Genomic DNA, 26,806 nt, shown 5'->3' with positions numbered 1-26,806 from the left:
AGGAAATGGCAACCCACTCCAGTATTCTTGCCTGGGAAATCCCATGGACAGAGGAGCCTGGCAGGCTAGAGTTGGACATGACTTAGGATTTAAACAACAATAAACATTACACAGTAAATAACAACAAACAATATTAAAAATTCAGAGACATTACTTTGCCGACAAAGGTTCATCTGGTCAAAGCTATGGTTTTTCCAGTAGTCATGGACATGAGAGTTGGACTATAAAGAAAGCTGAATGCTGAAAAACTGATGCTTTTGAACTGTGGTGCTGGAGAAGATTCTTGAGAGTCCCTTGGACTGCAAGGAGATCCAACTAGTCCATCCTAAAGGAAATCAGTCCTGAACATTCATTGGAAGGACTGATGCTAAAACTGAAACTCCAATACTCTGGCCACCTGATGCAAAGAACTGACTCATTGGAAAAAACACTTATGCTGGGAAAGATTGAAGGCAGGAGGAGAAGGGGGCAAAAGAGGATAAGATGGTTGGATGGCATCACTGACTCAATGGATATGAGTTTGAGCAAGCTCTGGGAGTTGGTGATGGACAGAGAAGCCTGGTGTGCTGCAGTCCATGGGGTCACAAGGAGTTGGACACGACTGAGTGACTGAACTGAACTGAACTGAAACAATATCAGGACAGTTCCCACAATAAAGAATTATCTGCCCTCAATTGCCAATAGTGCTGAGACTGAGAAATTTTGCTGTATAATAACTCAGTTAACCAGATTCTCTGTTGATAACCATTTAGGTGGTTTCTAATATTTTGATATATAGACCCTGCTGCAGTGGCAATGGTATAAATCGGAGTTCTTAGTTGCAGATGATATGATTTATTTTAGTTTAAGCAGAAAGGGATTATAATAGGGGTGACTACATTTTTGAGAAAGTTAACAGTCAAGCTTGAGGGACTTCCCTGGTGGTCCAGTGGCTAAGACTCCTTACTCCCAATGCAGAAGGCCCCTGGTCAGGGAACTAGATCCCACTTGCCATAACTAAGATTGAAGATCCCAAGTGCTGCAACTAAGACCCTGTGCAGCCAAGTAAGTAAATATTTAAAAAATTAAAAACAACATGTAGGCTACAGAGAACCGGTCTGAGGGCTGCTGCATTTCACACCACCAGACTGCATTTGGGGCTTTGAGGGAGAAGCAAAAAAAGACAGAACTCTGAAGTACTGGGGTTCACTGCTATCTGCAGGGCGAGCAGAGGAGGAGAAGGCAGGGAAGAAGCTAAATGGCCAAAGGGAAAGGTGGGAGGGGGAGCAGGGATGGCCAGTAAGGAGGCTTTGAAAGACAAGTGAGAGGCCCCTTTGTTTCAGAAGAGGTTCACTGACAGAGATAACCCTGGAGAAAGAGTCACGTGAGGGAGCGTTTCAGAAGTCACAGTTTGAGCCTGTTACTCCCTAGCGTGGCTGCTCTATGAATGCTCTTCCCCACCCATGGCTTCGACTCTGCCATCCCTTCTGCCTGTTCCAGCACTTCCTGGGCTGATTCGTGAACTCCCCCTTACCCTGGCTTCAGTGTTTCCACCTTTCTTTCCTCTTCTGTGGTTGTCTACTTGATGGATGACTTGCTCTCCTGGAAGTTTCCACAGTCCTTGATTTCAAGTTACATCAGTTACCACATTTGATCCAAGTACACTTTGGATTCAGTGGGTCTCACCCGCATCTCACCCACAGGCTATAAGATCCTTTTTAATCCTTCCCTCTCTAGGTCTGCCCCAGGCTTGGTACATACTATGCTACGCTCAAGCAATGTTTGCTAAAGCACAGGAGTTAAGGGCAGAAATTCTGAGCCAGGTTGCCTGGGCTAGGAACCTAGCTTTTCCACTTTCTGTGTAGCCCTGGGCACAGTTTTTAACCTTTCCATTCCTATTTGTTCATCTGTAAAATGTAATCCTCAGGTCAACATTTTACTGTGAAGAAGAAAATTAAACAAGCTATACTCGGCACTCCGAACAGTGCTTAACACTCAAAAAGTCTTATCAAAGTGCTATGTTATTATAAATATGTTCTCTATATAAATATTATTAGTATTTATTTATTTTTGGCTATGTGCAGGCTTTTCTCTAGTTGTGGCGAGTGGAGGCTGCTCTCTAGTTAGGGTAAGTGGGCTTCTCACAGCAGTGGCTTCTCTTGTTGTGGAACGTGGGCTTTAGGGCGCACAGCTTCAGTAGTTATGGCTCCTGGCTCTAGAGCACAGGCTCAGTAGTCGCAGCGCACAGGGTTGGCTGCTCCGATGCATGTGGAATCTTTCCAGATCAGGGATCAAATCAGTATCTTCTGCTTGGCAGGTGGATTTGGAAACCCTGTAAATATTATTATTATTATTATTAGATGTTATCTTTGTTATTAAATGGCTTCATCTATTTTGCACCCTAAAGCATCCTTGTTACTCAGAACAGTCCCTGGAACTCTGTAGATACTTTTTATATATTTGCAGAATCAATGAATGAATGAGTGATGGAATCCCTCTGTTTGTCCTCATTCTAGTGTTGCAGTGCCCTTCCAGTAAGGGTGGGGTGGGTGACAGGGTGTTAGGGCCTAAATCAGAAACTTAGAAGTTCGTAGGCCTACTCCATAAGTATTTTTCTAGGAAAAAAGTGTCTAAAACGTGTCTACAAACAAAGTTCTGGTAACTCAGGTCAAAGGTAAATTGGGAGGGAAAATCTGTATGGCACATGTACTAGGAATAACCTCCTTTGTCTTGTTTTAGTAGATACTTTCAAATTTCCTTCTCTAGGAACTTTGACTAGAGTGCAAGTTGCAAGTTAATTTGAATTTCACGTTTTGTCCGCATTCTTATAGAGAGTAAAAAGACTTCAGAACACTGCAAAGTGTTCATATAACCAACAAAAGGAGTGTTTTGCAGCTGCACAGACCTGGATTCAAATCAGGATACCTGTTCTATAATCACGGATTGTACTTGGCCCGAGTCTTATTTTTCTTATCTATAAAATGGGGATAGCTTACTTTCTTCATAAGACTGTGTTGGGAAAGCATTTAATTGTGCATTTTGAAACCACTTCAGCTCTATACAAATATCAGTTACTACTGGATCTCCACATTGGTTTCTTGATAGAGTTTCAGGAAAATATCTGTGAAAGGGTGGGAGATACCTCATCTAATCTCAACGCTCTTTGAGATCCGGAGTGTTTGGGCTTTCCCGTCCAACAGCTAGTCAGGGGCCAAGCCTTGAGGACGCTGGGTGGGCGATCAGTGCTTGATCAGACTAGGACCGAAGGGTCCGGGCTAAACTCCCTGCTTTATTTCTTTCATGTCAAAAGTCACAATCTACAAACCCTGATAAGGACTCAAGAGATGTAAGCCAGAAAGACGATGAGTGAAAACGAGACGCTGAGAGAGGGTCTGTGTCTGTTGTCTTGGGAGGAACATTAGAGCCAGAGAGGGAGGGTGTGCCGGAGGGAGTTCGCGTCTGAAAAAGGGTAAGGGGAACGGAACGCAGGAACTCCACGCCCCGAGTGAAAGTGAGGCCCAGTGAAAGGGGCCAGCCAGAGGAATTTCGGTTCCCGCCCTACGACTCCCGGCTTTGACTACAGTTCCGCCCGCAGAAGCCCTGGGCCCCTTGCCCCGCCCCTAGGGGTTAATCGGATCATACCATTATGCCATCCTAGGGGCGGATCTGAAACGTGCGCTAGTCTTGCAAAGCAAATATTTCTTTGTCAGAAAAAACAGGATTATCTATATGATCTGAACAGTTCTTAGTTAATACATTTCCTTTCTGCCTGCTAGGATCCTCTATATTCCCTGAAGAGTGCCAGGAGTCCGGACATGTTTCCCCCTTTCCTTTCCGTAGTTGGTACGTTCCCCTGGGAGACGTAGGCGGGGAGGCGTACATAAACCTCGACGCAGGAGGCGGGGCTGCTCAGTCCTCGAGGCGTCGGTGCTCTGTAGTGTTGGAATCTTGTTGCTTGTCGGCCTGTGCGCGCGTGCGCGGACATGGCCTCAAACGGTATGTAAGGGCGCGAGGCGGTGGTGGCGCGCCGGCCCCGGATCTCATTCCCTCCCAGTCCGGCTTTTGTTTTTCGGTGGGACCCGAGCGGCTGTAGAGTGCAGGATCGTTTCCTCGCACCACTGGCTGGAAGCAGCGGAGAGGGGTGGAAGGGGGAGGCCGATGTCGCCATTTTGTTTTGCTCCTCTGGCGCCTCGCGTGGGGCGGGAGGTCGTCCCTTCGTTGCCCCCTTCCTTGAGGTGAGGGTTGGGAGGGACGCAGCTTAGTGATTGGGAATGGGAGGCACGGATGGAAATGCTCGGTCTCCGTACCCTCTTCTCCCCCTCGTCCCCAGCCCCGCGCTCGGGCCCGCTTTGTCGCAGTGCTGCATCCGGGCACTCGGAGGAGCGCGCACGCGCTCTGCTAGCCCCTCCTCCCCTTTCTGGCGGCGCGAACCGCCCCCCCCCTCCGGTCTCCTGTCGGCCCTGCTTTTTGTCGCGAGACCCTCGGCTGGAGGCTCCGCGGCGCGCGTCCGGTGTGGGCCGCGCCCCCGGGGTCCTTCGGGAAGGGGCGGGACCGCCTCGTTCCCGCCTCGCTTGCCACGCGGCCGGAGGCGGAGGCTCGGGGTCTGGGCCGCGCGCCCGCTTAACGGCTGGGGGTAGGGGGCTGGGGAGTGGTCCAACGGTCTTGAGGACTGGGCCCGGGGCCTATCCCGCCTAATTTCCTCTTACAGAGGTGGGAACTGAAAAGAACGGCCGCCTGAGGCCACACCCTCTCTCGGTGCTTTGGCTCTTTCCTGCGGGGGAAGCGCCTCGTTTCCTGTATCGAGGAGATGAGCCGATCAGGCCCGTGCGTCTTCCATGTGGCGCTTTAAAAAGCACTTTCGCTTCTTTGGATTCGCCTAGTCTTCCCGCAGCCCCGAGTTAGGCAAGAGGGACAGGAAAACGCACTCATTTGGGAGCCACAGGGCTGGGGGCTTGAGTGCCAGCCAACGTGCTGATCAGAATGCTCTCTTCCCTTGGTTAGCTGGCTTTGCACCAAAAGTTCCCATTTCCAGGCTCCAAGATTGGGCAAAGGGTGAAGCGTGGCCCTTTGTAAGACATTCTTGTTTCGATTGAGAAAGCGGAGGCTCCCTTCGGCACAATTCTGCCTCTGGCTTGAATTAAAAACCTGTCCTGCTGAAACAGCTGTGTGATTTCAGCCTAACTCTTGGCGGTGTCTTCCTCCTCGAGGGGGCGTGAGATAGAAATGTGTGTAGATCTTTGCAGTTCCTGACATCGATTGAAGTTGCGGACAGTTGCTGCTGTCCGTTAGCAGTCTTGCTTTTTCAGGTACTTAAGGCTTCTCTTTTGGTTCTGTGGAAATGCGCTTTCTCTTTGCGTTTTCTATTGTAAGAAAACTTGACGGGTCTCACAGACTGCCCCTCTCCAGTAGAGTTTCATAAGGGAATTTATGCCTCCTTTGTTGATTTTCTTATCTGGGGACCCCGAAGCTTAAGTCTTTTAGCTCTAGTCTGTTCTGAGGAATGGCTGAAGGTAATATAATCCTGTTTTTCTTTTGCAGACTATACCCAACAAGCAACCCAAAGGTGAGTGTCGCTTCTGGGCTTCCAGAGTTTGTAGAGGGCGTGGGTGGCTAAGGTGTCTTTTCCTGAGAGCACTGTTTTTTTCTCTAGCTACGGGGCCTACCCAACTCAGCCTGGGCAGGGCTACTCCCAGCAGAGCAATCAACCCTACGGGCAACAGAGTTACGGTGGCTACGGCCAGTCTACGGACACTTCGGGCTATGGCCAGAGCAGCTACAGTGGTTCTTATGGACAGACCCAGAACAGTGAGTCTTAGTGGGTCACTCCACCTCTTCTGCTCTTTGTGAATGTTGCTTTTCTTAAACCTAAGCAGTGCTGAAACAGTCCCCTTAACCAGTCTTTGACCCTTAAAGCTCTTTGATGTTTTGAGTCCTTTGAAACAAAAAGGCTTAATTGGTTTGTAATCCTGTTTCCTTTTATTTTCTGACTTTTTACTTTTCTGTTTATGCTGCTATTTTCCCAATTTCCTCTAAGCATGAAAGTGAAATGAAGGCAGGAGGAATATTCCAGAGGGAGAAATGCTTTAGGCTTTTAAAGAGGGAAAATGACTTGCTTGAAGATATTTGAAGTCAGATGGCATCACATGATACACCAGGAGGTGGAATTTGCCCTGAGGTCCCTGAAGTGTAAATAATAACGCGTTGTCTTTATTTGTTCTGCACGCGTCGGGCAGGTGAAAGTGCTGTTAGTGAAGAGAGATCTCTTGGGCTGTGACTAGTGGTGGTCCTGGAGGCTGGCTTTGGGGGTGTGTGGGATGAGATTAGAATTCAGAACTTGAATAGAAGTTGAAAGCTTTCAGGTAGAAAGGTAATGTCTTTAGCTATGAGTTGCAAGATCGCCAAGCACCTTCTAAGAAGTTGCCTTATCAAGCACGGGAAGCGTAGTAGTGTTCTCAGTGCACTCCCTGCCTGTTCTTTCTTCATAGCTTTTGTCACTTTCCTTTTCCTTTCCTTTTAGCAGGCTACAGCACACAGTCAGCTCCCCAGGGATATGGCTCAGCTGGTGGCTATGGCAGTAGCCAGAGTTCTCAGTCATCTTATGGGCAACAGTCCTCGTACCCTGGCTATGGCCAGCAGCCAGCTCCTAGCAGCACCTCAGGAAGGTAAGGAGTGGGTGTGGAGAGGACCGAAAAGATTAGGGGTGAATCCGAAAGGAATGATAATGTGATTAGCAGTGGGAGTAATTATCAGGGGTAATGGGGGAGAGGTGGTCTCTGTTGGGGACAGAGAATGGGATGTACCAGAAGTGAAGTCCTGGACACACTGGCGTTGTGACTCTTGTCTTTTTCTTTTCCCCTAGTTACGGTAGCAGTTCTCAAAGCAGCGGCTATGGGCAGCCCCAGGGTGGAGGCTACGGCCAGCAGTCTGGCTATGGTGGGCAGCAGCAAAGCTATGGGCAGCAGCAGAGCTATAACCCGCCTCAGGGCTATGGGCAGCAGAGCCAGTACAACAGTAGCGGTGGCGGCGGAGGGGGTGGCGGAGGTGAGAGGTTTCCTTCTGCTCTGTCTCATCCCTGCTTTTCGCAAGAAATTGTATTCTGGGCTGTTACCCTGAAAGGGTTCTTAAAAACCCTAGCTTTATCTGTATTTCTATTGACGTTTATTCCCTGGCACCCTTGAACTGTTTTATGCCACCTCACAGTCTGTTTTGTCCTTTTTAAAGGCATACTTTTCTTTCCTGACAGGTAGCTACGGCCAAGATCAGCCCTCCATGAGCAGTGGTGGCGGCGGTGGTGGTTATGGCAACCAGGACCAGAGTGGTGGCTACGGGGGAGGCCAGCAGGACCGTGGGGGCCGTGGCCGGGGCGGTGGCGGTGGTTACAACCGCAGCAGTGGTGGCTACGAACCCAGAGGTCGTGGAGGTGGCCGTGGAGGCAGAGGCGGCATGGGGTAGGTGTCTTGTGAGCCAGGGAGTACCATCAGTGGAAAGGGAGGAGGGTTGCATGAGTCTCCCTTGAAGCCTAGTCCTGTAGTGCATGGTTAGTCTGATTCTGGGAATTTGTAAGGGCTTTGATTGGGGATCTTGACTGTTTCTTTTTCGTACATCCATCCCCATTTTATTTTTGTGAGAACTTGGGAGCCTGAACTTCTACCCACACTTCTGTACAGAGATTTGAGTACTGACAACTTTCATCTCTAAAGAAAAAGGAGAAATGTAGGGGTGTATGTGGATTGGAGTCATTGATAATCCTAGGCAAGAACCATGGAAGTAAAGGCTTCTTTCTCTGCAAGGGAAACCGATGATCCCACTCCTGGTGATAGGGAAACTTGTTTCTTGTATTCCCATGTGTCCTCTAAAGGAGTTGTCAATGGTTAACCTGACTTGAGCTTCCAGGAATTGGCTACTCTCTCTTCCTGTATTCTATAGTCACTTGAATCCACGAACTTGACTTGTACTAATCTGACGGACTGTAATGATTTTGTGTGTGACTTGGTTCATGGGGCTCTCTGAAGTGTGCAGACCTTTTGGACAAAGTACAGTACGCTCGACAGTGGTCTCCCACCCACTTGCTCCACTGTCCCCCTTCCTCCGGTTACTTGTCCAGCTGGACCTTCTTTCCTCCCCTTCCTGCTGAAGCTGAAGTAAAACCTTAGATTTGATGTTAGAGCATTTGTCAAGTCTGTTGGTAAATAACAACTGGAGGCACTCTTCTCTGTCTCTCTCGAGAAGGGGAGGAATGTCAATGTGTTACTCCTTTTGGGGAAAAAGTAAGTTTTTTAAAAAGAGTTTGTGTATGGTAAGTATTCAGAGGGGGGTGGGGGCAGTGCCAAAAACCTTACAGAAATATGGAAAACTCTGTTGTGTGCGTGTGTTTATAATGCAAAACTTTAAAAAAAGAAAAGCAACTGTTATGTGACTGTTAACTTGCTCTGCATTTTATGTGCCACAGGTATGAAAGGTGACATTGCAAAATACTCCGCTCTTCTCACAGTGTAGAAGGGGTGACCCCGGGGGTGGGGAGAGATCAAAACCAGCTCAGTAGTTAGGGAAGGGCTTAGCTAAGTTTTGTCTCGCTTTAAGGGGAAATTGCCTTTGGTTTTGACTTTTTATGGAATGGGGTTGGGTCTGCTTGCTGCTTTCAAAGCAAAAAAAAAAAAAATCACAAAAATGTGTTCAGGGCTACCCCAGCCTGGTGTGAAGTGTCTTCTGGGTAAACGGGGTAGGGTTTTTTAAACCAACTACTGGGTTGGCAACTGCTTGCGACAAGAGGAAAAACATCTGCTACGTCAGAAGAACGGCCAAGGAAAATGGGTCTTTTTTTTTTTTTTTTCTAGAGGAAATAGATATATAAACTTTTAAGCAAAATCCTTAATAATTGTGTCTGAGAAATTGCACACGTGTGTGTGACATGCTCACAGGTCAGACAAGGGGTGGTCAGGAAGGGGAATGTATTTTAGTAGCAACTTGCATTGTCATTTTCCCGAAACACCTACCTATGTTTGGGGAATGTTGAACAAAACCAAAAACCGCCCTTTTGTAGCCGTTGGAAGCTTCATGTCCTTTCTTCTAACTTGTCTTCTCCAGCGGAAGTGACCGTGGTGGCTTCAATAAATTTGGTGGTAAGTGAACAGAGTTTCCAAAATTCCCAACTCCCAGCAATGCTTTGTCTGATTGTTCATTTGCAGTTGTCTTAGCGTGTTTTAAGTGTCAAAAGTTTTGGAGTGTCCATAACCACCTCCAGAAAGGGGTGGGGTGGAATGCCACCTGCTGCCAGATGTGTGCTAACCTGGAGGCAGGCAGGGAGTAAGACTCAGCAGTCGTCTGGTACCAAATTGGTTTGACCCAGGTTAATAAGAGGTGTTTAGGAGGCCTCTTGACAGGAGTGTCGCCACACCGGCACTTAGTGACAACCGTTATGAGAAACTGGAGAGTGTGCTGGAACATGTGGTGCCAACTTGGCTTTAGGATCGATCCTTTGATCAGTGTGTCTGAGGCTTGTGTGTATGTGAGTGTATGTGTAACAATCTCCAAACGTTTTAATTCTGGACGAGGGATGAAGTATTGCCCTGCCCTGAGGATGGTGAAGTTGGTACATATTTATGTATTAAATACTGAATGGTGTCAATGCAATCCTACATACATGTATTTAAACTCAACTCAGATGGGCTAAATAGCAACTAGCTCTGGGCAGGAAGGTGTGAACTGCTTCCAAGAAAGGTTGGGAGCATGTGTGGCTCGTGGGAAATAATCAGGTCTTAATAACAGCACAAACTGAATTCATGGAAAAATGGCAAATTGGAGAAGTCTCCTAGTAAGCTGGAACTTTTCTGGTCTGGTTAACTAACAAAAGGTTTCTTGATTTGTCTCAACATGTAAAGCCAAAGGCTTGGGTTCATGATTTAGGTGTCATTGAGTGTGGGTACAACATTTATATATGGTGAATTCAGATAAACTTTGGGCGAAGATGGTCTCTGGAAAAAAAAAATAGAGGCTGCATTATGGAAATAAGATTTCTGGTCTGTTCCCTGGGACATGCTTAAAACCTACAATAGCTATTTTGTATGATTTTTACTTTCATGTGGTTTTTGGGGAAACAACATGGTTTTAAGACTGGTTTCGAAAGATGACATTAAAAATTGTTCCACAAGGGATAAGTGTCTTTGGTGCTAAAGTTTGGAGAAACTGTATGGATGCATATCACATTGCTGGTGGTGAGCCCATTTCTCTCTGGGCGAGAGAAGAGGGCCAAGCTGTGAGTTGGTTTGTTAACTTGAATGGGTCTCCCTCCTAGCCCTCCCAGTCTGTGCTGAGGACGTTTCCCAGCCTGAGCTGGGGGAGGCAGCATTTTCTGAAGTGTGGAGTTGTCCCTGTGGGGACTCAAGTTACATGCAGACCTTAAGAAAAGGGGCCTGTGTCTTTGCCAGACCTGCCTAGGGTTTTCTCTGGGCAGGCAACCCAGAACAGGGTTTGGAGTGAGGCTGGCTGTGAGCACTTACCTGATATTTTGCAAAAGTTTGGATTTGGTGTTAATTTTTTTCCTTGTCTTTCTCAGCCTCTTAACTAACGGCTCCTCTTTCCTTGTTTTTTTGTTTTTGTTGTTGTTTTTTTTTTTTTTTTTTTCTATGTCACTTAAGGCCCTCGGGACCAAGGATCACGTCATGACTCTGGTAAGTCCACAGGTGGCGGGAAAGAAAGGCTAAAGTGGTAGCAGGACTTTTCTTGGATGTTCAAACTTAAGGGAATCTGAAGAAGAGTGGGGCTCGAGAAGGAAACTGTGGGGAGAGAGTTTAAGAGTAGCTGTGTTTACCAGCGTATTTAACAGAAAAGACCCAGGGAAGCACTCAGTGTCCTTTTTGTTTTGATCATTTTGTATGCTGCATTTTAGTGTAAAATTAGTGTCTTCGGGGTCTTCAACTGAAAGTTGATGACACTGGTGTGGTCTTGGGCAATTAACTCCTGAGCCCTGGTTTCTTTTATGAATAGCAGCATGTTTTAAGGGGTAGTTGTAAAACTAAATTTTAATTAGTGAAGCGGCTAGCATTCAGGCACTCAGATAATGAAGTAGAGTTGGAGATTTGTCAGACCTACACCACCAGTACTTTATATTAATTGGTTTAGAAATTTTCTTTCTTTGAAAGCTAAGAAGTATCAAAGTTCAGGTTATTAAGTGTCACTGACTTGTTGTATCTTTGGTTGTTTCCTATCTCCACTTTTCCTGCTGTCTTGGGCAAGCAGAACAGGATAATTCAGACAACAACACCATCTTCGTGCAAGGGCTGGGCGAGAATGTTACAATTGAGTCTGTAGCTGATTACTTCAAGCAGATTGGTATCATTAAGGTACTTATGGGAACTTCTCTGGCAGTCCAGTGGCTAAGACTCTCCCTCTCACTGCAAGGGCACGGATTTGATCTCTCATTGGGGAACTAAGATCCCCCAGCCCCAAAAGAAAGTGGCTGTGTCCCCCCCAGCCCCGAAAGAAAGACCAAAGAAAGGTACTTCTGGAGCAGAGTGGGTGCATTCTATCAGTGCTGCAGGCTTTGGGATTTCATACCTTAGTGAAACTAGAAGTCTTAATGGTTGCCTGCTTCATTTGTTGAGGAAAAAGCATTAACTGTTGCCATTCCAAAGGGAATCACATTTTAACATAAAAAGGCACAATTGATTAAAAAGGTGATTACAACTTTTGAGTTTGTGGTCTGTAATCTCTATCATTTAATATTGAAGGGAGAAGCAGTTAACAGTCGATGGCTTTCTTTCAAGTTATGTGGGAAATAGGAAGGTATGGTTTTGATAGTGCTGTATTAAGACTGATGTGATCTCGTGTTGCTTTCTTCAGACAAATAAGAAAACAGGACAGCCCATGATTAATCTGTACACAGACAGGGAAACAGGCAAGCTGAAGGGAGAGGCCACCGTATCATTTGATGACCCACCTTCCGCCAAAGCAGCTATTGACTGGTTTGATGGTATGTCTGAGGAGGCTGGGGGAGAGGGCAGCTAGCTTGGGGAAACAGGCTGCATTTTGAGGGTTTCTTTGAGTCTTCCAAGACTTAATAGCACTACACAGTTGGTGTAGTCTTACATTGACTTATGTCTCATGAGATTGTTAACATTTGTAAGAAGGCAGAGTCTTCTCTTGATTGTATCAGGTATACTTTTGGACCCACAGGTCATAGGTCTTAATAAGAAGTCTCTTTTATACCTCCCTTACTTCTTTAGGTAAAGAATTCTCTGGGAATCCTATCAAGGTCTCATTTGCTACTCGGCGAGCAGACTTCAATCGGGGTGGTGGTAATGGTCGTGGAGGCCGAGGGCGAGGAGGTGAGGAGCTCTTTCTGCTGCTGTAAAGAAGTGATGGGGAGAGAAGAGGGAAGGAGGATGGTAAGGGCTTGTGTGGCAAAGACAGGTTAACCACACTTGGAAGGGGAGCAGACCTGTTCTTGGCTCTGTTCTAGGACCTATGGGCCGTGGAGGCTATGGAGGTGGTGGCAGCGGCGGCGGTGGCCGAGGAGGATTCCCCAGTGGCGGTGGCGGTGGAGGAGGACAGCAGCGAGCAGGGGACTGGAAGTGTCCTAATCCGTGAGTGAAACGGCTTAATTTTTCCTCAGCCCTCTTGTACGTGTGCCCTTTGATGTTATGTGCCAAGTTGCTTCAGTCCTGTCTGACTCTGCAACCCCATGGACTGCAGGTTGCCAGGCTCCTCTGTCCATGGGGATTCTCTAGGCAAGAATGCTGGAGTGGATTGCCATTCCCTTCCCCAGGGGGTTTTCCCAACCCTGGGATCAAACCCAAGCCTCTTATATCTCCTGTATTGGCAGGCAGGTTCTTCAGCACTACGCCACCTTGATGTTACGACAGTTTGTAGTTTCTGACTAATGTCAAAGCTATGCTGACGGGGACAGGTTTGGCCGGGAGTCATCTAGACTGGGCTCAGTAACCTGCAGTCTTGGTCTCCACTCCTGAGAAACAGGCCTCTTTGCTTTTCCGAGGCTTCATTCTCCTCACGTATCCCTAGGGTCACTGGAATCTTCATAATTCTAGGTCTTGGCCATTTCCACCCCCCACCCACACACATTGTCTTATTTTCCTCAGTACCTGTGAGAACATGAACTTCTCTTGGAGGAATGAATGTAACCAGTGTAAGGCCCCTAAACCAGATGGCCCAGGAGGGGGACCAGGAGGCTCTCATATGGGTAAGGAAGAGGCAGAGCTGGTGTTGGGATCTGCAGGGAGGCTAGACAAGGGGAGGGAGGAGGGGTCTGGGGGATGTGATAGAGGGTTGAATCATGTTTCTTTTTTTCCTAGGGGGTAACTACGGAGATGATCGTCGTGGTGGCAGAGGAGGCTATGATCGGGGTGGCTACCGAGGCCGAGGAGGGGACCGTGGGGGCTTCCGAGGGGGCCGGGGTGGTGGGGACAGAGGTGGTTTCGGCCCTGGCAAGATGGACTCCAGGTAAGTAAGACGAAATTGAAAGGGAACTAGAGCAGTTGACCAGAGGTCATGGGATTGCAGGGTTTGGGGAGCGTGGTTTCATTTTGAGGGCGGGGTTGGAAAGCTGAGATTAACGCTTGGGTAGGAAACAAGGGAAGGAAACTTACCTGGGGGAGCTAGTCTGGATGCCCACATGCACTCTGTGCCCAGGGAGATGAGCTGTCTCTCGGGGTGGGTAGCAGGGCAGGTTGGGTTTTGGGGGAGGGTGGGTAGAGAGGTTGGAACCCAGACCTCATGGATGCTCTTTCTTGCAGGGGTGAGCACAGACAGGATCGCAGGGAGAGGCCGTACTAGCCTGGCTCCTGAGGCCTTGGATCAGCTTTCTTCCTGTACCCAGTGTTACTACCCGCATTATTTTGTAACCTTCCACCTCCTGATCACCCACGGGTTTTTTGTGTCGGACTATGTAACTGTAACCATACCTCTGGTTCCCATTAAAAACCATCATTTTAGTTAAATTTTCTTCCTTTTCCCCCTCTTCAGTCTCCTGGAGCGTGAATGTCCAGGTCAAGAACGTGGGGAGTTTTTCCTCTATTCATATCAACCAACCTGCCTTGTGGGAACTGGAATAAATTTGTTCCCGCTCAGCAGGAACTAGAATAATGTGTTTGATACTTGGTTCAGGGGAGCAAAGGTCAAGTGTATCCTTGAAAGTAGAGATTAAACTTCTCTGTTCACAGTAAAAATCAGATGAATGAAAGGGGTAAATGAACATCGTGTGTTGGCCCCCATTTTTGTCCAGCCATGTGGAGATTTCTCTTCTACTGTGTTGACTGATGTGCTGATTTTTGTGGGCTTATTTATAGCAGTTTTGCTCCTTTCAAGGAGTTCTGGCACTTTTCTAAGGGTGGGGCTCAAACAAATTAAACTTTGAGGGTGATACTCAAGTTTGATTGACCCTGATTAGATCATGTAGTTAACCAGTTGGGTTTTTTTTCCAGGAAGGGGAGAAACTAACTGAGCACCTGCCTAGTGGCAGATACGCTGTTCACAAGTTACCATAGGTGGAAAACGAAGTGCCTGGATTCTGTAGCTCTCACAGTCAGGAAATGGTTTGACGCCAGGTTGCAGTCCTTGTCATCTTCCAACTTGATTTTCATTTCTTGGCATTTCTTTCCGAAACAAATCCCTACCCCAAACATTTATTTGCTTAGGCCTGGCTTAAGAGGATGCTGAATTTTAGGGAAAAAGACTTGGGAATGAGATAAGATGGTAAAAGGGGAAGGTTAGCTGAGAAAGTAAGATAAGGCAGTTCTTTGCTATTTCAGTGAGTGGGCTCCCTCTGCACACTAGTTTTCCTGAATGTGGGACTCCGGGTATTGCCTGTTGAGACAGTGGTGTAATTAGGTCATGTTCCCATCTGCCAGTACTCAAAAGTCTTTGGTGTTTTGAGAAAGGGAAGGGGTTGGGCCGATGAGTTGCCACGTCAGTAGTGCTCCTTAAGCTGATACACCTTTCCTGACCCCAGAAAACTACCCCCTCCTTCCAACTCAAAACTTGAATTTAGGAAACTTGCCCATTCTTGCCAAGCAGTTGAATTTTAGCTACACAGAACTTAAAATCATAACCAACAGCAAACTATGCTTTGTTAGAAGCACAGCTCAAGAGTGCCTGGGACCCCTTGTGGAAAGTGCTTTTCTTTTTCTGAAATTGTACCCTTTAAGAGTTGATTCATCCTCAAACCTCTGGTGATCTGAGACAGAGGCTGTGGCTTTGTGCAAAGGAATAGCTACCCTCCCTACTGAGTGGAGGTGTTCTGTCAAGAATGGTGGAGAATGGCTGAGGTTCTCCAGGCAGTGCTTTTATTTGGCTTGTGAAACTTGGTACTTATAAGAATCCTTGAGATTTAGAGCCAAGAAAATGGCAGTGGTTCTCCTCCTGCCCTCTTCTGCTTTTGATCTATCTTAAAATGATGTTTGGTTTGATGGCACGAGTACATCTGAGAGGTTTATGGGTGCTTCACCTGGTAGGATTCTGATGTTAGGGTTTGATTGTGGTTCCTTTATCCCTGCTGTTAGAGGTGAGTCGGGTCTCACCCAAGCTCTGGGAGTAAGTGGGATTATTAGCATTTAGTTGTCCTTTAAAAGGCTTCAGTGATTGGCCTCACCTTCAGTAAAATAGGGTCCTGAGGCTTCTCTGGTGGTCCAGTGGTTAAGGTCTGTATTCCCAGTGCAAGGGGCTTGAGTTTGATCCTGGTCAGAACTAAGATCCACACGTGACAACGAAGGTCCTGTGTGCTACAACCAAGACCTGATGTGGTCAAGTAAAAGACCCAAGTGTCTCGTGGGTAGATTAGTTCGGGGGACTTTCAGGAGGATGGGTAGAGATGGGTGAAGAGAGAAATAGCAACTGAGGGAATGTTTTGGTGGTTGATTCCAGTGCCAGTTCATCCTTTGGTGGAAAAAATAGACCCTGAGGGGTTTGAACTTTGGATCCTGTATTTCCTTGTAAGCAGCACCTGGCTGGTGGTAGTCGGTCATGTTATTCTGATGAGGGTTGTAGGCTGGTCTTTTAAGTTCTAAAGAATAGATGTTAACTGAGTTACCGAAAATGTCCTGCAGTCTGGAAGCACTAGGCATCTGGCGTTTCTGAATTGGGACAGGCTAACTTAGGAAGAAGCCAGGGGGAGAATGTTACGGGTGGGTGGGGAGAAGTGTGCTGCAGGTCTGATTGCCACTGCCTGATTGCTTAATCTTTTTCACCTTTGCCCCCCATCATGTACTGGATTTCAGTAGCTCAGACAATATAGTGCAGAGGTTAGGTCATTGAGTCAATCATCCACCAGGGTTTAATAAAATTTTTTTTAACTGAATTTATCTGGCCGTACTATGAGATCGTGCGGGATCTTAGTCTGACCTGTATTGAACGTGTGCCTCCTGCAGTGGAAGCATGGACTGCCAGGGAATTCCCTACCAGGGGTTTTCTACCAGGTCTTACTCCGAGTACTAGTCTCGGGGGCTCAGCTCGGGTCCATCACAGCCATTGCTCTCCAGCCTTTCCAGAACTGACTACCTTTCCTGCCTTTGGGCCCTCAAAACTGACTCTTCCATCTTTAACTTTTTGTGTTGTTAATAATTTTAGACAACAGGTTTCCACAAAAATCTGTTCACCTCCCCCATGCAGTGGTCTTCGTGTTCTGGGTGTATAAGAACTGAGGAAGTAGTGTCAGGTGGAACTTGCCATCAGGTTTGACTTCTGGGCTTGTAGAAGTTGACTGGTTCACAATCCTTATGGTGTTGGCTGTTAAAGCTTTAGGAGACCATTGAATCTAAAATCGCTATTTTTTTAATATTGATATAGCTAATTACGTGTGATAATTTTGGGTGCACAACAGAGCAACCCAGTCATACATACGCATGTATCCATTCTCCCGTAAACTCCCCTCTCATCCAGGCTGGGACGTGAACAGAGTTCCCTTTACTATACATAGGTTGGTCCTTAATTGGTTAAAAAATTCTTAACAGTTTTGAGGCAGGAACAGAAGTGTCATGAGATTGGGTCTGGGAATAGTGCTCTGGATGGATTGTGCTCTCAGCTTGTTGGATTGTGGTTTTAACCTTAAATCTGGGTAATGGTGCTAGTGAGGAGGGCTCTTTTAACAGGAAGGACGATTGAGAGCCAGCAACATGGAGATTGGAGACAAAAAAGGAGCTAGGACCATGGGGTCTGATTGGAGATTGCTTGTGTAGTGGGGGACCAAGCTCAGGCGATTCTGGATAGAGAATGCCAAGGAGGGAGAAGAAACCAGGGAAGAAGAAACAAGGGAACAAGGAGCCAGGCTTTTCAGGCAGCGTCCTGCAGGCGTGCCACAGGGTGGCAGCGTTGCACCCGCGCTGCTTCTCAGTGGCTGTTCCCGGCAGGATCCTTGGGGCTCTGCAGTGCAGACCACTCAGGGTTAAGAACTTGTCTTAAGATTTAGCCTGATGGCCACTTTTTAAAAAATTCTGTTGAAGGATTATTAAAGTATTGTAATGGTTTTTGCCATACATCAGCCATGGGTACTTTGTTTTGTTTCCCAGAAGTAGAAGGGGAGTGGCCCCATCCTGTGTGCTCTTTGCCTGAATGAAAGTGAAAAGTGTTGGCCCTGTCAGACTCGTTGGCCCCATGGGGTGTAACCCACCAGGCTCCTCTGTCCATGGAATTCTCCAGGCAAGAATACTGGAATGGGTAGCTGTTCTGGGCTCCAGGGGATCTTCCCAACCCAGGAATTGAACCAGGGTCTCCTGCAATGCAGGTAGATTCTTTATCAGCTGAACTACCAGGGAAGCCCACTGGAGTAGGTAGCCATTCTCTTCTGTAGGGGATCTTTCCGACCCAGGTATCAAACCCAGGTCTCCTGCATTGCAGGCAGATTCTTTGCTGTCTGAGTCACCAGCAAGCCAAATCCCTGAAAAAAGTGGCAGTGTAGTAGTTTCTGACTGCAACCCCATGGACTGTAGCCTGGTAGGCTCCTCTGTCCGTTGGGATTCTCTAGGCAAGAATTGAGTGGGTTGCTGTTCCCTTCTCCAGGGAGTCTTCTGACCGAGGGATCAAACCCAGGTCTCCAGTGTTGCAGACAGATTCTTTACCATTGGAGCCACGAGGAGGGCTGGCTTCTGCAAACCTTGGCCGTCTGACCAAGGTGGCAAAGCAAGTCCTCTCTGGCAATGTGTCTTAAGTTGGATATACATGTGAACCCACTTGGCAGTGGGTTCTGATTTAGCTTGGAGGTCCCTGTGGGGTACAAGTTCTCTAGCAATGCTGATGGTGCTGTTTGAGCAGCACACTCTTAGAGCCAGACTCTGAAGTTCTGTAGGGACTCGTCTGCTCACCACCCCCCACCCCCTACCCCCTCTGTGAAGGGGAACTTGATTTTGTATAAAACTTTCTCTGTAGACAGTTTGAGCCAGGAGCTAAGAAAAAGGTCACTCAGGGAAGGCTGGGCCCTGCATATGGGTTTTTCTAGTTAGCACAGGCCCAGCTAACACAGACGATTTGTTCCATTTGCTCTTATTTCAGTCTTGTGATGCTTAGAGGTTTGGGCAGAAAATGTCCATTGTTTCCGGTGCTTTTTGGAGCCATTGAACTAGGAACAAAAGTATCCTGGAGATCACTGTTGACACTAATGGGCCAGTTGCTGCTAGGTGATGAGTTACGTCCTGTTATCCTTACTTTATAGCTGGAGATGCTGAGGTACAAACTGACCTTACGTTTCATAACTGGTGAGTGAGGTGGACCAGAGATTTGAATATTATTTGGCTGTAGAAGTTGTGTCCTTAACTAGTATGCTGTGGCTGGTAGAACTGAGCCTCACCCTACTCTCCCTCCCTCCCCACCCCAATAAAAAGGAAAAAGAAAGCCCCCAAGAAGTCTTTGAACTTAGGGGAGCTGTTTCTTAGACCCTTGTCTTGCCTCAGGCCTGTACTGGATTTCGTAGCTGCTCTGTTTGAGCATCTGCTGTGCAGGGAAGTGTTAGTTATGGCTCCATCTCCATAACATTAAGTTTCTATGAAGTCTTTAAAAAAAAAATTACCTATTAGACACTAGACATACACAGTAACTGCTATTTATTATTTTTCAAATTCAAAGCATGACACAGGTTGAAAAGCTGTCTTTTGGGGGGAGTTTAATGGGGGAGCCCAGTGTAAAAATATGACAGTGTGGTTCGCTCTACCACAGGGCAGTAGGTGGGAGTGCTGCTGGAGCCCAGAGGAAGGCCACCTGTGGGCATGTGAGGACCGGGGCGGGGTTTCAAGGTGTCCAGGTCTAAGGGCCCAGGGTGTGCTAGGTAGGGCATGGGGTGTGAGGAAGCAGTGTTGGGATCCGGGGCTATGTGATGAGAAAGGCAGGAGAGGTTGGATGGGGTTATTCAGGGTCCGGCCAGAAGGCGGGCTCAGGTGTCCTAGTGTTAGGAGGGAGTCCGTTTCCATCATCAGTTTTGATCACTCAGGCCCTTGATGGTGTTTGACCAGAAGCAGGGAGGTCAGAGGCCTGCTGTGGGTAAGACATGAAGGAATAAACCAGATGGGGGCAGTGAAGGTATTTGGATGTGAGCTGAAAGAATGACTCCATCTGGGCCTTATGGAACATGCTAGGGTTTCTTGTTTTCTGGTTAGGCTGCGGCTGTTGTCATATGCCAGGGTACAAGCATAGTAAAAGGAAGACAACTTCTGGTTTGGAAAGTGGTAAGGTTGTTGTAGAACATAAGTGAACAGATGTCTCAGGTTGAATAAGCCTTGGTTTATAGATTTAAGACTTGGCAGAAAAGGGCTGAGATGCAATGGGGAGCACCTGCATTCATTTTATTGGGTGGCTAGCGACAAGATGAGTCCACGGGGTCCTGAGTGTTGGGACTGAGGGGGACACTGGGGGAAGCTCAGCTTTCCTCTTGGTCAGTCCTAAATACCATTAGAAGCAGTCTCACGTGACTGCGTAGCCTTGACAGTGGCCATTAGCTTAGCTTCTTGGTAGCTTCCTCCTACAGCAAACCACTTGTTTTCTCCCATTGCTCTAGTGATTCAGTAATCAGAGTAGGGAAACGTTTCACAGACTGTGTGTGGTGGGGGTGGGGTGGGCGTGGAGAATAAACACTGCATTTGCTCGTTCTTGTGTCTAGGGAAGGTATTCCAAGTGAAGCCTTCATACGGCTTTGTTCATTCTGCGCTGGTGTCATTGTGAATGGCACACCCTGGACTGTCATACCTGCATCCCCAAGTCTGATGATCTGACTCCTGTGTATGGAGTATCTGACCTCCTTGGTGTCTGCCTGTTGCTTTGCATCCACTCCTCCAAGCCAGAAAGAATTGGGGTGCAAAGTGTACCCAGGATGTGTCTTAGGATGCTGGTTCCGTAACAGCCTCTGGAAAGACTCCTTAAGGTGCTGTTTTCTAGAAATAAATACTATTTTCTTTTGTTGACACAATTCCATCAAGAGAAGAAACAGCTGCTGGAAGTCATTTCCTGAAGTTTTGCTTTTGTGTTTGGCATGTTTTCTGGGCAAAGTGTAACCTATAATCCCTTTTGGCAGGGAGTGGGAGGGAGCAGCCAAGCCCACTGGTGTCAGTGGCTGAAGGAACCCTAGGAATACTTGCTTTGTGTTCTCCTGTTGGTGGCTTAGACGGTGAAGTGTCTGCTTACAATGCGGGAGACCCAGGTTCAATTCCTGGGTCGGGAAGGTCTCCTGGAGAAGGGAATAGCAACCCACTCCAGTATTCTTATTTTTTAGGCTTCCCTGGTGGCTCAGATTAAAGTGTCTGCCTCCAATGCGAGAGACCCGGGTTCGATCCCCTGGGTCGGGAAGATCCCCTGGAGAAGGAAATGACAACCCACTCCAGTATTCTTGCCTAGAGAATCCCATGGACAGAGGAGCCTGGTGGGCTACAGTCCACGGGGTCACAAAGAGTCAGACATGACTGAGCGACTTCACTTTCACTTTTCACTTTCATCATTTCTCCTGAAAATGGCTCTAATTTTGCAGTTTTTTTCCCTATGAAAAATGAAAGAGAAACTTTGTAGACTAGTCTGTTTCTAAATGCATCTGTCAGATCTTGTTCAGTCCCTAGTCGTGTCTGACTCTTGGTGACCCCATGGACTGCGGCATGCCAGGCTTCCTTGTCAAATCCGGCCCCCCACAATTCCAGACCCTTTGATTGTATCTCTATTTTAATTTTTAGACCTTGGCCACAAGGTTAACTCATGGTTCACAGGTCTCAAGGGCAGACCCTTTAGGGTGGCATCGAAGGAGCCACCAAATGGTGAATGAGGGACTATTCCATGTGACTTGAGGCAGGAAGGGTGAAGTGTTTGGGGAGCCTGCTGCCCTGCACATGGATATGTAGCTCAGGCCCACATGTGCTTCCAGGCTGCAAGTAGGAAAACACACCAAGTACAAGTGGGATTTTCATGTATTGTGTATGAGAAAATCAGAGATTCCAAATAAGTTGGCTGGAACAGCCGGGGTGGTATGTGGGAGCCATTGCTGGAGAAGGAGCCTCAGCTCTGCTCCAGGTCGTCCACCAGGTAGGGCTGGGTGTCCCTCAGCGCCTGGAGGAGCAGATCCTTGCAGGTCATATTCCAGGCTGGAGAAAAGCTGAAGAGCTTCCTCATCTTGTCCGAACTAGTGCGCTCCGCCCGCACTGCCTGGTACTGCTCCTCTGTCAGGACCTTCCCATACAGGGCATCCAGCACCCCATCCACGACTGTGACCCGTGCGATGAGAGCCGCCCGATGCTGGTCCACAAAGTGCAGTCCTGGGGCGAGAGGGAGGAGAGGGGCGGAGCTGGCACCCAGGGTGGGCACTGGAGCCTGTCTGTCCCTCTTGAACACTTTTCCTTCAAGTTGCCCTGAATGCAAACCCAAGGGGCAGGGCTCAACAGGACCTACAGAGAGTGGGATGCCAGGCTTCCATTTTAACCTTACCTCTTTTTCAGCCAGACTTGGCCCCAGGAGTGTAAGTAGGTGAGTGGGAAGAGTTGGCCTAACTTTGCACTCCCTGAATGCTCTTGGCCTTGACAACAGATTTAGGCTGTGCAGGGGTGTGGTGGGGCAGGGCTGGTGAGGTGCCCAGGTAGGTGAGATCAGAGATTGAAGGCCTTACCTGGCTTGGCTGTCTTCTGGAGAGGGTCCCTGACCTCGGCTAGCACGTTTCTAGGGCCTGTAAGAAAATGCTCAATGGTGTCTCCAATTCTTTCTGAAGTCTCGGTCCGGAAGCCAAGGTCAGTACCCAGTGCAGGAAGCCTCCCCAGCAGGAGAAGTTTTTATGAAGGGGTAGGAGGAACAGGAAGCGAAAGTGCCCTGAGAGGCAAACAGGGCTGGGAGGAGGGTGCAGATGAAGGGAGACTGGCCTGGACCCCGGAGGAGTGTGGCGGGGGCGTGCTCACCCTTGCTCATGGTCTCCTGCAGCTGCTCCGCCACCTCCTGCATGCCCATGTCGCGAAGCACAAGCGCCGTGAGCTCGGCACCGTACGCCTCCAGATAGTAGCTGACGAGCTTGTCGGTGAGGTCCACGGCATCCAGGGGCAGCAGGGTCCCCCGGGGGATGCGTCCATAGCCTTCCCGCAGCGGCACTGAAAGCAGCTTCATCTTGAACTTTTTGAACTCGTCCGCTGTCAGGTTCTCCAGCGCATCCAGGATGGCATCGCGTGTGCACCCCATGTCTCCGGGGTCCTTCCACTCCACTTCCGCTCACTCCGGGTGTCTGCCCTTTGGAAAGCCTTCTCTGGGGCGGGACCAGAAACTCCCCGCCTTCTCTCAATTCCTGTCTCTGCCCCAGAACGTTGCCCTCGGGTGTAAGACTTCCTACTATCCCGCACCTTCCCATCCTCTCCTGGCCATCGGGGGGCGCCCAGATCTCATCCTTTGGCTGATCTCTGAGGGGGGGCGCCCAGGAGACCAGTGGAAAAGGGCTCATGGGTGGTGCCTGATTCTCTAGGCTTGGACTAGCTAGCCAAATCAGGAACCTGGTTTACTGGAGCATCAGGGCTTTGAATCATGGAATTTTAGAGCCCTGAAATCTCCATGTTTCCCTAAATCTTAGCATCCCCTCTCACATGTCATAGAATCAGAACCCTAACAGCCAGAACCAGGTAGCTTCCCAAATTCCACAAACTGGGGAGAAATGAGGTGTCAAAAAGAGGGTATAGGTAACTATGTGTGTTTTCTCTCTTTGAGCCTCAGTTTCCTGATCTACAAAATGGGGATGATAACACGCCTTTGTCCACTTTGTAAATATTCCAACATAACATGGATTACCTGATGGTGCCTGAAAAAAGTGTGCTAGTTGCTCATTTGTGTCTGACAATTTGTGACCCCATGGACTGTAGTCCACCCGGTAGCCATTCCCTTCTCCAGGGGATCTTCCTGACCCAGGGAGTGAATTCAGGTCTCCCGCATTGCAGTGATATTCTTTACCATCTGAGCCAGCAGGGAAACCTGATGGTGCCTGAAACCTTGCCAAATACTTCCTGGGAGAGCCAGGATTTGGTCCCCCAGGAACTGAATTTCTTGGAAATTGATGACAAGAGACACTTGTAATGGTTGACAAAATTATTTGCTGAGGGGAAAGTCATGGGTAGAGAGCCATTCTGGGGTCAAGGGGCTTGACCCAGAAGAGTACATGCAAGGTGGTGTGGGTTGGTGTTGGAGGCCAAGCCGAGGCTGGAACCCTTCACTTGCCTTTCACGTGGCTGGGAGGGCCCTGCTGCTCTGCCCCTGTGGACCACACCAGCCTTATCTTGCACCACATCCTGCCCCCATTCTGTCTCTGAGTTCCAGCTACATTGTCCTTTCAGTTCCGCAAATGTGCCAGGGTCCTTTGCTTCTCCAAGCCTCAGCACATGCTATTCCCTTCACTTGGAACTCTCTTCCCTCATACTTTGTCTAACAAACTCTCAAGATTTTAGGTCTTAAGGTAAATGTTACTTTCTCTGGAGACCAAGTTCAGACTCTCTCCAATTCAAAACACCTGCTACTTATTTGTAGCTCTCATAACAATTGTGACTATAAATTGCAACCAGCTCTGTGTATTTGTTTAGCATCAGTCTTCCCTGATAGGCTGTAAATATGCTTGTCCAGTTCATTGTTATAATCTGAAGCATCCAGAACAGTGCTGGGCCTATAGGAGCTCAATAAATCTTTTGTGGGATCAATAATGAGTGAATAGGCCTCATGGCTCAAGGGAGATACGATACCAGTAACTAAAGGTGGACCTTCCACACAGTGAAAGTGAAAGTCGCTCAGTCGTGTCCAACTCTTTGTGACCCCCATGGACTATACAGTCCATGGAATTCTCCAGGCCAGAATACTGGAGTGAGGAGCCATTCCCTTCTCCAGGGGATCTTCCCAACCCAGGGATTGAACCCAGGTCTTCTGCATTGCAGGCGGATTCTTTACTAGCTGAGCCACAAGGGAAGCCCTACCTTCCACATAAGCTCTTCAGAAAGGGGCAGTTTTGGGAATTCCCTGCCAGTCTAGTGGTTAGGACTCAATGCTTTCACTGCTGTGGGCTTGAAGCCATACAGTCTTCAGTTTCAATCCTGGCTCTTTCCTAGGTGGGTATAGGGATCCTACATTTCCCCCTGTCAGCTGGGTTGTAACGATTGCCATTCCTTCTAGTGCTGTGATCTTGACATTATTAGACATTTATTCGCTTAGTGGGTACCCATCTCCCCACCAAAACGTGAGTTCTAGGAGGGCAGGGACCTTGCCTGGTTCACTGATGAATCTCCAGCATCAAGAGAGTGCCTGGGAGGACTTCCTGGTGGTCCAGTGGTGAATCCACTTGCCAGTTCAGGGGACACGGTTCCCCCTGGTCTGGGAAGATTCCACATGCTGCAGGGCAGCTAGCCCATGTGCTCTTGAGCCCATGCTCTGCAACAACAGAAGCCACCGCAAGGAGAAGCCTACGCACAGCAAGTAGAGACTAGCCCCTGCTTGCCCCAACTAGAGAAAGCTCACAAGCAGCAACAAACACCCAGCACAGCCAAATACAAGTTAAAAATAAAATAGAGTTTGACTTAAAAAAAGAGTGCCTGAGAGAGCAGATGCTCAGTGAAGATTTGCTGAATGAAGAAATGACTGAGGCTGTGTTTATGTGCAACACGTATTCAAGAGCTTCCGGCAGAGTAGCAGGGCCTGCTCCCCATCCATGTGCATGCTGCCCTCCATGGGCTGGGCTGGGGAGTACTGTGTACCAATATCCTCACCATGGGTGGCACTTATGGTCCAGCAGCCAATGTTCCCTGAGCCTCTCCATTGATTTTTGTGCACTGTGGCCAGAAGGCTACATCTTCCTAGTCCACATATTGATCCTGTCCCTCCTCTGCTTGTAAACCTCCTGTGATCTCAGTGCCCCCAGAATCAAGTCCAAGCTCTCTGGCAGGGCCTTTACGGCTCTTGCTAACTGCCTCAGCAGCACCGTTGGCCTCTGGACTTCTGCAAGTGCGGAAGTTGCTCTCTGCTTGGCCTCTTTCCCCTCCTGGTCTGCTTGATGTGTTCCTGCTCTCCTCCAAGATGCATCAGGAGTCACTTTGTCTAAGAAATAATAAAAATATGAGCCCTGTATATAGTCTGTGATCCTTCACATGCAGTATTTCTCAGCCTCCCAACAGTCCCTTTGGGATAGGGAACAGTGGCCCTCTTGTAAGTGAGAAGAGGCTCAGAGAGGTTGAAGGACTTGCCCAAGGTCATATAACTGAGGGACCATGCAGGTTGGCTGGCTGGCTTCTAGGCCTGGCCTCTGTCTGCTCTTCCCAGTTGGCTTTTCTGTTCTCTCTGTGCAAAATGAATTATCCCTTGGCCACACTGGCTGGATACCCCTCTGATCCCTTTCTCACTGTCATACAGTTGTCTGGTCACTCTGCTTTCCTCACCAGACTGAGGGCTCCTTGAAGACCCTTTCAGGTCCACAGCACCCAGCACAAGACTGAACAGATTCTGCCTCAGTGAGACTTCATGAAATGACAAATGAATCCGAGAGTCTAGAATCATAGAAACCTGTTCCTCATCCAGGGGGTCGAGTCAGACATGACTGAGCACACATGCATGCACACGCACACACACACACGTGTAACTGAATCACTTTGTTGGACACCTGAAACATTGTAAGTCAACTATACTTCAATAAAAAATTTAAAAATTAAGAAAAAATTTTAAAGATCTACTATGTACTCAGCCTCGTGGTAGGTGCTGTAGGAGACTAAGAACAGTAACAGTAGCTTCCATTTTTCAAATTTACTATATTCCAGGCATGTGCTAAGCACTTAACATGCATAATCTCACTTAATTCTCCCAACAGCCCCATGAGGTATGTGTGTCTGTCCCCCTTTACAGAGGAGGAAACTGAAGTTTTCAGAAAGCCCTCTGAAAGCCTGCCCTGGTGAAACATGAGGAAATATAGATGGAGCCACCTGACTCCTGGGCTCAAATTCCAAACTACATCCTAAAAGTACCACTTTTGTTTTCAAAAATTGACAAATTCCAATGCAACCTAATGTACACCAACAGAGGAACGGATAAAGAAGATGTGGTACATATATACAATGGACTATTACTCAGCAATAAAAAGGAACAAAATCGCACCATTTGCAGAGATGTGGATGGACCAAGAGATTGTCACACAGAATGGAGTAAGTCAGAAGGGGAAAAACAAATATCGCATTTAATGCATATATATGGAATCTAGAAAAATGGTATAGATAAACTTATTTGCAAAGCAGAGACAGAGACCCAAGCATAGAGAACAAAGTATGGATACTAAAGTGGAAGGGATGGTGGGGTGGATTGGGAGATTGGGACTGACATATATACACCACTATGTATAAAATAGATAACTAATGAGAACCTACTGTATAGCAGA

General features: G+C 48.0%; 2 protein-coding genes across 3 annotated transcripts; one reads left to right on the top strand and one right to left on the bottom strand.

The window, feature by feature from the left end:
- Positions 1-3,870: 3,870 nt before the first annotated feature.
- Positions 3,871-14,060, top strand: FUS (FUS RNA binding protein). Of its 2 annotated transcripts, none has more exons than XM_027526566.1 (15): positions 3,871-3,975; positions 5,518-5,542; positions 5,630-5,784; positions 6,500-6,641; positions 6,839-7,020; positions 7,223-7,427; positions 9,064-9,098; positions 10,614-10,646; positions 11,215-11,318; positions 11,818-11,947; positions 12,201-12,302; positions 12,437-12,560; positions 13,074-13,174; positions 13,287-13,434; positions 13,728-14,060. In XM_027526566.1, exons 1-15 carry the CDS (start codon positions 3,963-3,965, stop codon positions 13,765-13,767), a joined length of 1,539 nt encoding a protein of 512 aa, XP_027382367.1. In that variant the 5' UTR covers positions 3,871-3,962; the 3' UTR covers positions 13,768-14,060. The 2 variants fall into 2 exon arrangements, with proteins under 2 accessions (XP_027382367.1, XP_027382366.1); XM_027526565.1 differs by having other exon boundaries at positions 6,497-6,641.
- A 7,278-nt stretch (positions 14,061-21,338) lies between these two features.
- Positions 21,339-22,706, bottom strand: LOC113883722 (apoptosis-associated speck-like protein containing a CARD). Its single transcript, XM_027527666.1, has 3 exons — positions 22,332-22,706; positions 22,049-22,105; positions 21,339-21,701 (listed from the first exon to the last, which is right to left on the bottom strand). The coding sequence occupies exons 1-3, from the start codon at positions 22,603-22,605 to the stop codon at positions 21,445-21,447; spliced, it is 588 nt and encodes a 195-aa protein (XP_027383467.1). The 5' UTR covers positions 22,606-22,706; the 3' UTR covers positions 21,339-21,444.
- Between the last annotated feature and the right edge of the window lie 4,100 nt (positions 22,707-26,806).

This window comes from Bos indicus x Bos taurus, chromosome 25 (assembly GCF_003369695.1).
Source record: "Bos indicus x Bos taurus breed Angus x Brahman F1 hybrid chromosome 25, Bos_hybrid_MaternalHap_v2.0, whole genome shotgun sequence".
Lineage (NCBI taxonomy): Eukaryota > Metazoa > Chordata > Mammalia > Artiodactyla > Bovidae > Bos > Bos indicus x Bos taurus.
Note: the sequence above shows the minus strand (reverse complement) of the source record. Positions and strands in the feature narration are given on the sequence as shown.

Bases quoted from the DNA above. Each gene is read 5' to 3' on its own strand.
- FUS (XM_027526565.1), top strand. The intron at 7,428-9,063 runs GTAGGTGTCTTG...TGTCTTCTCCAG, and splicing joins GGAGGCAGAGGCGGCATGGG to CGGAAGTGACCGTGGTGGCT. The intron at 12,303-12,436 runs GTGAGGAGCTCT...GCTCTGTTCTAG, and splicing joins TGGAGGCCGAGGGCGAGGAG to GACCTATGGGCCGTGGAGGC.
- LOC113883722 (XM_027527666.1), bottom strand. From the start codon at position 22,605: ATGGGGTGCACACGCGATGCCATCCTGGATGCGCTGGAGAACCTGACA. The intron at 22,106-22,331 runs GTGAGCACGCCC...ATTTTCTTACAG, and splicing joins GCAGGAGACCATGAGCAAGG to GCCCTAGAAACGTGCTAGCC. The intron at 21,702-22,048 runs GTAAGGCCTTCA...CTCTCGCCCCAG, and splicing joins CCAGAAGACAGCCAAGCCAG to GACTGCACTTTGTGGACCAG.